Source organism: Cololabis saira, chromosome 17 (assembly GCF_033807715.1).
Source record: "Cololabis saira isolate AMF1-May2022 chromosome 17, fColSai1.1, whole genome shotgun sequence".
NCBI classification, from domain to species: Eukaryota; Metazoa; Chordata; class Actinopteri; order Beloniformes; family Belonidae; genus Cololabis; species Cololabis saira.
This window is the reverse complement of record NC_084603.1, coordinates 40,604,617-40,619,711: the sequence shown is the minus strand read 5'-3', so window position 1 is coordinate 40,619,711 and position 15,095 is coordinate 40,604,617. Positions and strand designations below refer to the sequence as shown.

The window sequence follows — 15,095 nt, the reverse complement described above, 5'->3', positions numbered from 1 at the left end:
TTGAGAGGAAGACATGGCGCCCTAAAACACATAATCCACACAGCGTAGACATCAGCATGTAACCAGGGTTGGAAATATAGCTGGGTCCACAAAGGGAACGATGGTTCTTACCTTTAGATCTGCTTCTTACTCCACATCTTCTTTGCAGTCTGATGTGTGATGTACAATCAGAGGAAACTGGCCTGAGGTGAAAGCCTGACATCGCTTTCTTTAAAACGTCCTCCTAAATGTTCTCAGATACGCAGTCAGAAGTGGTGGGAAAGAGGGAGTGTTAATTCTAACCTGAAATAAACAAGTAGACATTAATCCAGTGCCCTTGCTGCTCTGTCCTCTTTTAGGGTCCAACGTTGTGCCATGCTGCAGTTCCCAGACTTCCACGAGAAGCTGCTGGACGCGCTGTGCCGGCAGACGGAGGGCAGCCCCGCCACGGAGCACGCCCAGAGCCTCATCCTGGACATCCTCTGCTGGCTGGCCGGGGTTTTCTCCAACGGACCCTGCAGGTGGTGGAACCCCGCTCTGCTGCCGACACCAGCACATTCTACTGTTCTACACTGCAAAAACTCAATCTTAACAAGAATATTATTTATTTCTAGTTAAAATGTCTCATTTTTAGTCAAAAAAATCTCATTACACTTAAAACAAGACTCATCACTGGATAAAAACAACAATTTTCACCTGTTTCAAGTAAATTTTCACTTAAAAAAAGCAGAAAAATCTGCCAGTGGAACAAGATTTTTTTGCTTGTAATGAGAAGATAAATCTTGTTCCACTGGCAGATTTTTCTACTTATTTCAAGTGAAAATTTACTTGAAACAGGTGAAAGTTGTCAAATAAGTTATTTTTCTGGTAATGACTCTTGTTTTAAGTGTAATGAGATTTTTTTGACTAAAAATTAGACATTTTAACTAGAAGTAAGACAAATATTCCTGGTAAGATTTAGAGTTTTTTCAGTGTACTGCTGTTCTAACACGCTCTCACTCCCCTGTTTCCAGCATGAGAGAAGGGAAGGAGGGCTTGCTGGCAAAGACCAGGACCAGGTTAACCCACATTATTCGAGTGTGTTTCTTTGAAGCCGGTCGCAGCATCGCACACAAATGCGCCCGCTTCCTTGCACTTTGTATTAGGTAAGAAACCCAGTGAGCGTCTGCTCTACTCCTCTACTCGGGCCATGCTGTCGTTCACAGGAACCAGGTCACTGATCACTAACTTTGTTTCAGACACACTTTAGGATGTGTGTCTCACACAATTACAGGGGTTTGTTTCCAGCAGGAAGTATTTGTTTAACAGAACCTGAAGTTTGGTGTTATCAAGTAGCTGTAGTGGGAAAGACTTCCATTCTGTCTTCTTCTTCTTTTTTTAAACTTTATTTTTCAATTTTCAGACATAATAGAAAAAAAACAAAAACAGGTACAGGACTGTCTCAGAAAATTAGAATATTGTGATAAAGTCCTTTATTTTCTGTAATGCAAAAATGTCATACATTCTGGATATATTACATATCAACTGAAATATTGCAAGCCTTTTATTATTTTAATATTGCTGATCATGGCTTACAGCTTAAGAAAACTCAAATATCCTATCTCAAAAAATTAGAATATTCTGGGAATCTTAATCTTAAACTGTAAACCATAATCAGCTATATTAAAATAATAAAAGGCTTGCAATATTTCAGTTGATTTGTAATGAATCCCGAATGTATGACATTTTTGTTTTTTTAATTGCATTACAGAAAATAAAGAACTTTATCACAATATTCAAATTTTCTGAGACAGTCCTGTATAAAAGAAAACAAGGGGGGGAGACACTACTGTCTTATATAATAATGCCATTTGTCCATCTTGCTAAGTACATCTCTGTTTTAAGTCGTAGGCTGTAAGTAATTTGTTCCATTGATCGTATTTCTTCTACAATGTCCAACCATTGGCTCAGTCCAGGTGATTCCATCTTCAGCCAATTTCTTGTAATGGCTTTTTTTTTTCTCTTGTAATGGCTTTCTTAGCCGCAAGAGATAGAATTTTAAAAATGTATATCATGATATAACACTTTTGGGTTTCCATGGGAATAAAAAGTGACAGTGTTATTTCTGTTTGCAGCAATGGGAAAGGAGACTCAAGTCAACAGGGTTTTGGTACGAGTCTTCTGAAGGCTCTGCTGGATAACATGCCTTACTTGCCTGCAGCAGCAACCGGTGGTGAGTACCCGAGCCTCTCCACAGCACCTTCCTCCGGGGAGAGTTCCCTCCATCACCTGTCTGTCTGTCCGTCTGTCCGTCTCAGGCTCAGTGTTCTGGTACTTTGTGCTGCTCAACTATGTGAAGGAGGAGGACCTGGCCGGCTGCAGCACGGCCTGCGCTTCCCTGCTCACCGCCATCTCCCGCCAGCTGCAGGACCGCCTCACCCCGCTGGAAGCTCTGCTGCAAACCAGGTGAGTCTCTCAGGGCCCGCAGACGAGCCTGCAGACGGCCCTACAGATGCAGACAGGCCCGTCTGGAATCGCAGACGGACCCGCAGACGGGTTCACAGCCTCTTCTGGTCTGCAGACATGTTTTTATTCTGCTCATATCGGCTGGAGAATTGCCAGCGCACTGCAAAAACTCAAAATCTTAACAAGAATATTTCTTATTTCCAGTTAAAATGTCTCATTTTTAGTAAAAAAAAAAAATCTCATTACACTTAAAACAAGACTTATCACTGAAAAAAACAACAATTTTCACCTGTTTCAAGTAGATTTTCACTTAAAATAAGTAGAAAAATCTGCCAGTATAACAAGATTTCTTTTGCTTGTAATGAGAAGATAAATCTTTTCTACTTATTTCAAGCGAAAATTTACTTGAAACAGGTGAAACATGGCAAATAACAAGTTATTTTTCTGGTAATGACTCTTGTTTTAAGTGTAATGAGATTTTATGACTAAAAATGAGACATTTTAACTAGAAATAAGACAAATATTCCTGGTAAGATTTAGAGTTTTTGCAGTGCGGTTCTTCTGCTGAATAAATCCATCCTAATTGACCGTGTGGACGCTTGTCTTCCCTCTCACTCAGGTACGGTCTGTACAGCTCTCCGTTCGACCCGGTGCTCTTTGACCTGGAGGTCAGCGGCTCCTCCTGTAAAAACGCCTTCAACAGCAGCATCGGAGTCCAGTCAGATGAGATCGACCTCTCCGACATTCTCTCAGGTACCAGATCAGTTCACGCGTGTCATGGCTGGAACTGGCCGTAGCTCTGTGACAGCCTAAAAACACTTTAGCTTGATTGTTTGGCATCATCATTTTCAGAACAACACATGTACAAATGAGCAAACAACCAATAATATACACTTTTTACATTCAAATGCTGGCAGTGCCTCACTCTTTCTTTGGACGTCCAAGAGAAAAGCAGCTGTCAAATTAAAAGATGCCAAACAAACACTTTGTACCACAAGAGAATTGGTTCTTGAGTTTGACCTGCAGGGCGTGTCTTTCCTCGTCTCATCCATCTGACCAGCACACCATTCCCACAACTCTCCTCTTCCTCATCAACCACATCCTGTTGCGCTGCCACATCATTTTTTTTGGTTGGCTGATGTGATGCATTTTCTTACCAATGAGAAAGGTGGTTTCAGTTTGGGTTTCTCTTCTGGTTTCCCCAGAATGGGCCGTCTTCACTGTTTATTCTTACACTGAACGTGCCAAACATTTAAAAAAAAAAAACATGCTGTATATTAGTTATCATAACTAGAGTTGTCCCGATCCGATCACGTGATCGGAAATCGGGGCCGATCACGTGATTGCAGACTCGATCCGGACTCAGACGTTATGAGCCGATCAGGAATCGGATATATATATATCAGGGTTTCTGTTGTCCGGTAATTGCCGGACTTTGTCCGGTAAAATATGCCGAAGTCCGGTATTTTATAATCTCTCTGGTCAAAATGTCCGGTGAAAATACTCACTGGCGCCGACATCCACGTGTGCGTTGATTTATGGTTCCGCGGCGCACCGCGCAGAGTCTACAGCGTAGCGTTCGCGGCGACGCGCACCCTACGCCAGACCCTACGGCGTAGGCTCTGCGTTGGTGTGACGCAGAACCATAATTCCGGTTTAAAAGTAAACAACATGCGCCCAAGTACCCGTGCATGACAGGCAGACACACACGGGGAGAAGAGACAATTTCTTAATTTTTTTTAATTTTTTTTTAAACTTTATCCTTATGAACGCAATTGTTATATAGGGTAGTCCAACTTTCCTTATTTTAATCAGAACACTTTCTTTTTTCCTCTTCGGCGTGGAGTAGTGGCTTGGAGCGGCAGCCATCGGTTGGTTTTTTCTTTTTAGATCCGAGGCTTTGCGTAGATGGTGGCTTCCGCAACTTTCAGGCGCTTTTTCTGCGCAAGCAAGCTTTATAGATGAGGCCCCAGGACTGAAGCGGAGCTGCGGCGCCGACATTATGGTTCCGCGTCGCGGAAGGCTCTGCGTTGGTGTGACGCGGGACCATAAATCAACGCACACGTGGAGTAGTGGGCTCGGAGCGGCAGCCATACACCGCATGCGCGCAGAGCACGCCTGTTTGTTTTGAAGCTGAAGCAGCCCTATGCTAAAAAAAAAGAAAAAGAAAAGACATTTTTTTTATACTGACTTAAGAATGTTCAAGCTGCCTACCTCCTATGTGCTCAGTTTACAGTACACATGTTAAAATATAATAAAAGGGTCATCCTGCATAATTTTCTTTTCTCTTCTTCATTTTTTATTGTTTTATAAAAGTATCGGATCGGGACTCGGTATCGGCAAGTCCTCAAAATCAAAGGATACGGACTCGGGGGCAAAAAAACCTGATCGGGACACCCCTAATCATAACGCTGCTTTTACTTTGCCTGTCAACAGGATTTAAAAGCTGGCATATAGTTTGAGACGAGTTAAAATGGTCTCACTGCTATGTCATTGTCCGGCACCGTGCTGGATCTCCGGCCCATGCAGTTTTTTTTGTTTTTTATTTGTCTCGGCGTGTGGAGTTTTTTGGTTTATTTGTTTTTTATTGTTGTAATATATTTTTTTCTGTTTTCCTTATTATTAATTATTAATTGTTTTCATCGAATGCCTAGGTCCGAGGGGTGGGTCTGGAAGGGGGTGAAAATATGTGTATAATGTTTGTTTGACACCATTGTGGAGGCCACCGTTTATAATAAAAAACAATTAATATAAATAAAAACATTTGATCACAAACAAAAACCAAAGCAATGACATTTTCTGATCAATATTTTGCAGGGAATGGAAAAGTGAGCAGCTGTGCAGCAGCAGAGGGCAGCTTCACAGCTTTAACGGGACTCCTGGAGGTGGAGCCTTTGCACTTTACTTGTATCTCCACCAGCGACGGCACGCGGGTGGAGCGAGACGACGCCAGCATGTTCACTGGTAACGCACCTTTTAATTTCACCTTTCTGTCCGCCGGCCAGTCGCTGAAGCTGAAGCCGTTTCTGCTTCCACCACAGTGAGCACGTTTGGCATGACTCCAACGGTTGGGGGGCTGCCGACGGGAACGGTTGGAGAAGCGTCGACGGCGCTGAGCTCTGCAGCCCAGGTGGCCCTGCAGTCTCTGTCTCACGCCATGGTGTCGGCGGAGCAGCAGCTGCAGGTGCTGCAGGAGAAGCAGCAGCAGCTGCTGAAGCTGCAGCAGCAGGTGAGGCCTCCTCCTCCTCCTCGTCCTTCTCCTCCTCCTCCTCCTCCTCCTCACTAGGGCTGGGGATCCATTCAAATGTCAAGAATCCATTCCATTCCCATTCTTAAGATTCAGAATCCATTATCAAGAACCAATATTGATTTGGGTTAGTGTTATTAAAACTGTTTTTTGAGCTGTTGCATGAATTATATGACTGTAGTTCTGCAACATATGAATACTAGTATTATATTGAGATTAAACAGCAAGTATTGCAGCTAATGATGCTGTAAGGACCAATCAGCTCCCAGAATGCTGATAGAACTGCTTTCAGAAACATCGTGGGGCAGAATTACCAAACAGATCCAGGGAGGAAACGGAGACGGATGAAATCAGTTTTATTTTTCCACATTCCGTTTTAATTTTTTCCATTTTCGGTCTATTTCAGTTTTTAATTTTTGAGAATTAGGTTTTTAGAATTTTATGCAAATGTAACCCCAAGACAGTATATAAAGTAATGAAATATAGACAATTTATGCAATTATAACTGAAAACTTTAATGTTTTCATACCTTTAAACATATTTAAAGGCAAAAACATGGCACTAGTTATTTTTGTGTCCAACAAAACATTCCTTTTTTGGGCAAAACAAAAAAATACCAAAAGTTTAATGTAATGTTGAAAAAAAAATCCATCTTTAGACATACAGGACTGTCTCAGAAAATTAGAATATTGTGATTTTATGTAATGCAATTTTAATTATTGCTGATTATGGCTTACAGCTTAAGAAAACTCAAATATCCTATCTCAAAAAATTAGAATATTCTGGGAATCTTAATCTTAAACTGTAAACCATAATCAGCAATATTAAAATAATAAAAGGCTTGCAATATTTCAGTTGATTTGTAATGAATCCATTTTTGTTTTTTTAATTGCATTACAGAAAATAAAGAACTTTATCACAATATTCTAATTTTCTGAGACAGTCCTGTATGAATCGATTTTTAGGGATTAATATGAGAATGGATTTAGAATCGGAAAATAGATTTTTTTCAACACAGCCCTACTGGTCACTGCTGCTGCGTGTGCTGCACCACTCGCTGAACCCCACCAAACCTGAAGATGCTGCTGAAGTTAATAAGCTCTTCCAGAACCCTGTTCTTATCTTTGCCAACCTTTTCCTTCTCCTCCTCCTGTGTGCCGTTGGGCAGAAGGCCAAGCTGGAGGCCAAGCTTCACCAGACCACCTCTGCCGCGGCGGCCGCCGCCTCTGCCGTGGGTCCCATGCACAACTCTGTGCCTTCCAACCCCTCCTCCGCTCCGGGCTTCTTCATCCACCCCTCTGACGTCATCCCCCCCACCCCCAAGACCACGCCCCTCTTCATGACGCCTCCTCTCACGCCGCCCAACGAGGCCGTGTCGGCGGCCTTCAGCGCCGAGCTGGCCCACCTGTTCCCCGGCTCCATGATGGACTGCGGGCCCGTCGCCATGGCCGCACACAAAAACACACAGAAGGCCAAGCCGGTCAGTATTCATACACAACTCCATAAAAGAAACATTAGAACGGGGTTTTTCAAACTACTCGTTACTTGAAAAGGGTTAAAGTAACAGGATACTGTTAACAAGGGGCTCCAATCTGACTCAGTCTGGTTGTTTACACCTGCATGATGGATACAGTCAGCTTATGGAGCTTTTCCACTAGTACCTACTCAGCCCGACTCAACTTGCCCTTGTTTCTTTTCAACACCCAGATCAGAAGTGAAGTGAAGTGAAGTTGAAGTGCTGCTGTTGAAGTGAAGCTGCAAGAAAATGGTTTTGTTCTGTAATGGCTCTTTTCCACTAGTACTTACTCGGCTCTACTCATCTCAACTCGGTCTGGTTTCTTTTCCATAATAATTCAGCACCTGGATCAGAAGTAGGAGGTTGGAGAAGCTGCTGTGACGTATTTGATTGTGTATCTAAACGAAGAAGACAACAACACTAAAGATGTAGAACCTGGAGGAGATGATAGATGTGCTGCTGGGTCTGTGGCTTGTGTTTGATATCAAGTTAAAAAATGAGAATGATAGAAGCTTCAAGCGACAACGCTTTTTAAAATTTTTGTTAGTTTGTCTCTGCGCTGCTGAAAAGTCAGCTGGAGCCGTGAGCAGCTATGAAGTGACAGAGCTCCTGGTAGATCTGGTCGTTCCTTATCTCCGTCTAGATCCCTTTTTAATTCTCTCCTCAGCACCAGGTTTATGAACATCTGACCCTCAGAGTTGGATCAGAAACAGACTTTTGCTGCCGTTGCTGGTTGAATAAAATGAACCAGAATCCGTTTATGGCCCTTTTCCACTAGTACCTACTCTGCGCTTCTACTCGCCACCGTCTTGCACTTTTCCACTACGGGCCGAGACGGGTAGAGGCGTGCCAAGTAGATACTTTTCTGTAACTATTCTGTCGAGGTTCTAAGCTGCTGAGTCGGCTGTATCTGACATCATCACACTACAGACCACCGATTGGTCGGGGGGTTGGAGTCAGACGTCTGAGTCAGGAGGAGGAAATCAGAGAAAGAGACTCTGACGGATTCTTGTTCATTTTATTCAAACAGCAACGGCAGCAAAAGTCTGTTTCATGATCCAACTCTGAGGGTCAGATGTTCATAAACCTGGTGCTGAGGAGAGAATTAAAAAGGATCTAGACGGAGATAAAGAACAACCAGATCTACCAGGAGCTCTGTCTCTTCATAGCTGCTCACGGCTCCAGCTGAAGGGTGATTTATGGTTCCGCGTTACACCAACGCAGAGCCTACGGTGTAGGGTACACCGTTGATTTAACGCTGAATCATAATTCAGGCTTTATTTCTCATCAGCGCCGACGAACAAAATAAAAAAAAAAGCGTCCCCGCTTGAAGCTTCTTTCACTCTCATTTTTTAACTTGATATCAAACACAAGCCACAGACCCAGCAGCACATCTATCATCTCCTCCAGGTTCTACATCTTTAGTGTTGTTGTCTTCTTCGTTTAGATACACAATCATATACGTCACAGCAGCTTCTCTCCAACCTCCTACTTCTGATCTGGGTGTCTAGAAACAAACGAGGACAAAGCGGGTGGAGGTGAGACAAGTCGGGGCACGCTGAGTAGGTACTAGTGGAAAAGGGCCATAAGAACCTCGGCAGAGTAGATACAGAAAAGTATATACTCAGCACGTTAGACCCCTAGTGGAAAGCAAACCGGGTGGAGTCGAGGTGAGCCGAGCCGGGCTGAGTAGGTACTAGTGGAAAAGCCCCATTAAAGTCAAGTAAATATACCCACCTTCAGTCGGGATGAGACCAACTTGTCAGCCTGTTATTTCTGCGGTTTGCGGGAGCCAGTTTTTGAGCCTTCAGTTGAACATGTAACTCTATGATCCAAGGTTTCTGTATTTGTTTCCTCTCCCAGAGCCCGGTGGGCAGCGGTCTGGCTCTGGCCATTTCCCAGGCCTCCCACTTCCTGCAGCCTCCTCCACACCAGTCCATCATCATTGAGCGGATGCACTCTGGTACACCTGCTGCACCACATGTATCACCTAACCGCTGCAGACAAATCAGCACATACTACTACGGCCCTGTCCCAATCCCCCCCTAGTTCTACTTTTCAGTCCTGACCCTAAATTTTGCACGTTCCCGTGAGGGTAGTGGTGTCCCAACTCCTCTTTGCATGTAGGGCTAGTGGACATAACGAGTAATAGTGTGTATGAATTTAGCCCTTCACAGTGAGGGATTTCAGATGCTGACTCGCCGACCGAGGGCCTGAGAAAATTCCCAGAATGCTTTACGTCATCATTTTCAGAATGAATCAAACAAAAAAACATGGCGGACATTTCTCATTTTTAGTGAATAAAATCAATATTTTGAGTTAGTTTCTGCATAAAAATGAATTTTGATTACATTTCTAGGGAGAAATATATATTTTACTTTCATAATATTCAATCAGTGAATGTACATAATCACTCGCTTGCTCGTTGTTGCGAAGTCTTTTCAGACCTCGCCAGAATAAAGGCTGATTTATGGTCCCGCGTTACACCACGATTTAACGCGGAACCATAAATCAGCCCCCGAGCCGGCGGCTCTTCTCATCTCCGAAAACATCGGGTCAAAATTCTCAACAGGGGTTATTTGGATAAACTGAGCCCAGGTTGGGGATCTTAACAGTTACTTTTACGCCTGGAAAAAATATTAAAACTTAATAAAGTGGCATATTAAAAGCGCTACGGCTGAAATTAAAACAGCTTTTATCTCTGGGCTTCCTGATATGGTGTGACGTATGTGTAAACGTAACTACGCAGTCGCTTACGTACCCGAACGTAAACCACGCAGTGACGTAGCAAGTGGTGTCCCAATCCCTAGGGAACATTACAAGAGCCCTACGCCTGTGGCTTCATTTTTAGGGCTAGTGGTAGAAACTAGGGGGTTTATTGGGATTGGCCCTAAATCAAAGCTGTCATTTCTGAGATTCAACAGCGGGGCTGCAGCTCATCTTCTGGCCTTTCCTTTCAGGGGCTCGGCGCTTCGTCACGCTGGACTTCGGCCGCCCGGTCCTGCTGACCGACGCTCTGATCCCCACCTGCGGGGACCTGGCCTCTCTGTCCATCGACATCTGGACGCTGGGGGAGGAGGTGGACGGCCGCAGGCTGGTGGTGGCCACCGACATCAGCACCCACTCCCTGATCCTGCACGACCTGCTGCCGCCGCCCGTCTGCAGGTTCATGAAGGTCAGGACATCCAGCTCTCCACACAGCACGATGCTTTGTTCAGGGCTGGTCTGATTCATGCCCTCTGCTCTCTCAGATCACTGTGATCGGTCGCTACGGCAGCACCAACGCACGAGCAAAGATCCCCCTGGGCTTCTACTACGGCCACACGTACATCCTGCCATGGGAGAGTGAACTGAAACTCATGCACGACCCCCTGCGGGGGGAGAGCGAGGCCGCCAGTCAGCCAGATGTGGATCAACATCTGACCCTGATGGTGGCGCTGCAAGAGGACATCCAGTGCAGGTGAGACACATCTGGCCTAACAACTTGGATACGTTGTTCTTTATTATTATTATTATTATTATTATTATTATTATTATTATTATTACGTTTATTGAACAGGGACAAATGTATCAAACATTATTTCATAAAAAGTACAAACAGATGTCATACATCCAGGTTTCTAGCAAGGGCTAATTTGCAACCCCTGTCCCTGGTTAGGCCTTCAATTAACATTCGAAAGCAGAGTTAAAACAGTACAAAACCATTAAAATACAAAACATGCAAACCAGAATAAAGACAATACAAAGACAAGAAGCAAAAACACAAACCAGATAAGGACAGAAAACTAAAATAATACAGTGGTACAGTATGTTAAAGTCAATGTTCACAAGCTTGTTTCTATTTCAGCCATGGTTTTACTTGTTGCTAAAAACCTTGAGCTCTGTCAGTATTTTGATTTCAGGTGGTGTATTCCATAATTTGGTATCTATTACCGAGAAGGATGACTGTCCAAATGTTGTTCTGCGTTTTGCTATCCTACAATTACTGCTTGTTCCACCCCTAGTTCTAATTCCACTGTTTTGTTTGTTTACCAATTGGCAGAGTATTTCTGGGGCAAAGGTTATTCACACATTTGAAAATAAGTTTTAAAAATGCACAAACACACAATCTGAAATCTCAGAGGAAAATTCTTTATTCTTTTTTTTCTTTATTTTTTACTTCATTCATTAAAAGAAAAACAACAGTTCAATATAATTACAACAAATCTCTTTCCTTGAATGAAAGGGAACAGAAAGAAGACTAAGCTTATTTTATCTGTCCATTTTTTCTAAGAAATCAAATTTCAATTAATGTAATAATAAAAAAACAAAACAAAAACAAATTATGCAATGTAAAAAACAAAAGGACAACAAAAGGATAAAAAGTCACCAGTAGAGTATCTCGGTGGAATGTGTTTGAAACTGGAAGGTGATGATTTGCCAGATCTCAGCAGAGACAATAACTGACTTTCCAGAAACTTTCCACAGGAGGTTGAAGACTTTTTCAGCTTAGTTTATATCAGCTTGGATCTTAAATAACTTTGACGACCCTGTCCAAGAGTGATGCCGCCCCGCCGCGAATCCCCAACCCCCATTGGTGGTGTAGCTCTGTGAGCTCGCTGGGTCTCACAGTTGTCGGTGACCTTGGCTGTGAAGCCGTTGGATCCCTCTCTTCATTAAGACTCCTGACTTCTGCTCTCCTCTCAGTCTGAGTGCAGGGTTTCCCCTAAAGCTGCTTTCCTCAACGAGACCAAATGTTATAACAAAGATCCTTATTATACGTATATATATCTTCTCTGGGGCTGGAGAAGAAGATCCATCTTTGGATCCACTTTCCTACATAGACGTGGAAAAGAAAACCCAATGTGTCATTGAAAAATAAAAAGATGGGGAGAAATGCGGAAAAATAAATATGTTGTAAACTCAAATTAGAGTCTTTTGTATCTAGAATGAATGTATTCTTGAGTCTATAATGTAACAATAATATAATAATAAGATAAACTTGTTTGAATTGTAAAATGGGTTTAGCTAAATACAATCTTTGACTAAAACGAGACCAAAATAGTCCTGGACAATTCTGACTAAAATAAGACTAAAATGCTCAGACTTTTAGTTGACTGAAACTTGACCCGACTGAAAGGAGAATGAACGTGACTAAAACGAATAAAAACTAAAATGATAGCTGGACCCAAAGACTAGACTAGAACTACCATTGAAACAGGCTGACAGAAACAACACTAGTTTCCCCTCTGCTTCCCCTGACGCGTGCCTTCCTGTTGTTCCTCAGGTACAATCTAGCGTGCCATCGGCTGGAAACCCTCCTCCAGAACATCGACCTCCCGCCTCTCAACAGTGCCAACAACGCCCAGTACTTCCTGAGAAAACCCGACAAGGTGGTGGAGGAGGACCAGCGGGTCTTCTCCGCCTACCAGGACTGCATCCAGCTGCAGCTGCAGCTCAACCTGGCCCACCACGCCGTGCAGCGGCTGCGGGTGTCGCTGGGCGCCAGCCGCAAGTCCCTGCCCACCGGGGGGTGTCCGGAGTCCCAGGAGCTGGTCCACAACTCGTCCACGGAGCAGCTGAGGACCATCATCCGTTACCTGCTGGACACGCTGCTCAGCCTGCTGCACTCCAACAACGGTGAGGCGGGGGCTGCAGGCCGCCGGGGCTGCGAGCTGCTGGGGCTGGGGGACTCCTTTAATGCTGTTCATGCACACTTAATTGAGGGGGTTTTGGTTGCTTTAGGGGGGGCTCTGCCGTTATGAGTTGTTTGTTTTCTTTTCTTTTTTGTATATTGTTGATACTGATATATTAATTTATAAATGGGTATATTTTTATATCAATGTATATAGGTGTATATATATATATATATATATATATATATATATATATATATATATATATATATATATATATATATATATATATATATATATGTGTGTGTGTGTGTGTGTGTGTGTGTGTGTGTGTGTGTGTATGTATGCATGTATACAGGACTGTCTCAGAAAATTAGAATATTGTGATAAAGTTCTTTATTTTCTGTAATGCAATTAAAAAAACAAAAATGTCATACATTCTGGATTCATTACAAATCAACTGAAATATTGCAAGCCTTTTATTATTTTAATATTGCTGATTATGGCTTACAGTTTAAGATTAAGATTCCCAGAATATTCAAATTTTTTGAGATAGAATATTTGAGTTTTCTTAAGCTGTAAGCCATAATCAGCAATATTAAAATAATAAAATGCTTGCAATATTTCAGTTGATTTGTAATTAATCCAGAATGTATGACATTTTTGTTTTTGTAATTGCATTACAGAAAATCACAATATTCAAATTTTCTGAGACAGTCCTGTATGTATAGAAATTAAATTAATTTTGATTATAATGAAATAGAGTTTAGGGGGTAGGAATTAATGTTAATTATGATGGATGCATGTTTTTGTCTTTTTTTATTATTTACATTTATTTATTATTGATTATTATTGTTTTGTTTTAGTTTTAGTTTTCACCACTGTTTCATGTTGGAAACAAAAGTTCAATTTCAATTCCTGTATTTGCATGTTTGCAGGCCACTCCGTGCCCTCGGTGCTGCAGAGCACCTTCCACGCCCAGGCGTGCGAGGAGCTGTTCAAGCATCTGTGCATCAGCGGGACGCCAAAGATCCGGCTGCACGCCGGGCTGCTGCTGGTGCAGCTGTGTGGAGGAGAGTGCTGGTGGGGCCAGTTCCTCTCCAACGTGTTGCAGGAGCTCTACAACTCTGAGCAGCTGCTCATCTTCCCGCAGGACAGGTACGGCAGCCGCGCAGCTCACATGTGTTTTTGTTTTTTTTTTAGCAGTTTTTTATTTTGTAATCTACATTTTTTTTTTAATTAATATTTTTGCGACAGAACAAGTATATCATCACAAAATTATAAACATTCATGCTGTTCACTGTCTTCTTTAAAATGAAAACGTATACAAGAAGCAAAAAAAAAAAGAAAAACAAACCTATGTGCCTTACATATACAGGAGTGTCTCAGAAAATTAGAATATTGTGATAAAGTTCTTTATTTTCTGTAATGCAATTAAAAAAAACTAAAATGTCATACATTCTGGATTCATTACAAATCAACTGAAATATTGCAAACCTTTTATTATTTTAATATTGCTGATTATGGTTTACAGTTTAAGATTAAGATTCCCAGAATATTCAAATTTTTTGAGATAGGATATTTGAGTTTTCTTAAGCTGTAAGCCATGATCAGCAATATTAAAATAATAAAAGGCTTGCAATATTTCAGTTGATTTGTAATGAATCCAGAATGTAGGACATTTTTGCATTACAGAAAATCAAACCGAGACCACGTCATCATTCATCGTCTCGTTTCTTTGGTCGGTTAGCGTGCTTCTGTATCCCGCTGCACTGCTTTGAAATGACTTTCCTGTAAACTCTGTGTGGGTTTCAGGTTGATGGTGGAGGCTGTAAATGTTAGCTGAACTGTTCTTGTTTCACGGCAGGGTGTTCATGCTGCTGTCCTGCATCGGCCAGAGATCCCTGAGTAACAGCGGGGTGTTGGAGGGCCTGCTGAACCTGCTGGACAGCCTGCTGTCTCCCCTGCAGCAGCCGCCGCCGGCCTCCCAGCGCAGGACTGAAGGTAACGCCGCTCAGCGACACTTAATGGAACAAGTAAAAGAAATGGAGCAATTAACGTAGAAAATCAGAGGAAATCTTGGAATGAGACACGCCGTGTGCTGAGGGCTAAATGGGAGAGCTATGTAAAAAGATGGGGGTGAAATGCTAAGATAGTATAAGACATGAAGAGATCTAACTGCACCTAAAAGCTTAGTACTCTCAACGCTCAATGGATTTTTTGACGGATAGATATATGGAGGAGTCAACAACTGAACGGGGAGCACTTAACGTTTTTTTTTTTTGTCTTTTGT

The 15,095-nt window shown here is 42.6% G+C and overlaps 1 protein-coding gene across 5 annotated transcripts in view; it reads left to right on the top strand.

The window, feature by feature from the left end:
- birc6 (baculoviral IAP repeat containing 6) overlaps positions 1–15,095 on the top strand; it is a 172,268-nt gene that overhangs the window by 64,977 nt on the left and 92,196 nt on the right. For 4 of the 5 annotated variants that reach the window (XM_061745123.1, XM_061745120.1, XM_061745122.1 and 1 more), the window contains exons 18-31: positions 339–500; positions 993–1,124; positions 2,094–2,191; positions 2,277–2,424; positions 3,044–3,177; positions 5,242–5,388; positions 5,466–5,653; positions 6,840–7,151; positions 9,051–9,150; positions 10,148–10,362; positions 10,439–10,647; positions 12,454–12,806; positions 13,741–13,960; positions 14,670–14,806. In XM_061745123.1, the coding sequence (XP_061601107.1) occupies positions 339–500; positions 993–1,124; positions 2,094–2,191; positions 2,277–2,424; positions 3,044–3,177; positions 5,242–5,388; positions 5,466–5,653; positions 6,840–7,151; positions 9,051–9,150; positions 10,148–10,362; positions 10,439–10,647; positions 12,454–12,806; positions 13,741–13,960; positions 14,670–14,806 (2,555 nt within the window). The remainder of the gene's footprint in view (positions 1–338; positions 501–992; positions 1,125–2,093; positions 2,192–2,276; positions 2,425–3,043; positions 3,178–5,241; positions 5,389–5,465; positions 5,654–6,839; positions 7,152–9,050; positions 9,151–10,147; positions 10,363–10,438; positions 10,648–12,453; positions 12,807–13,740; positions 13,961–14,669; positions 14,807–15,095) is intronic. The other variant, XM_061745121.1, reaches the window with a different exon arrangement.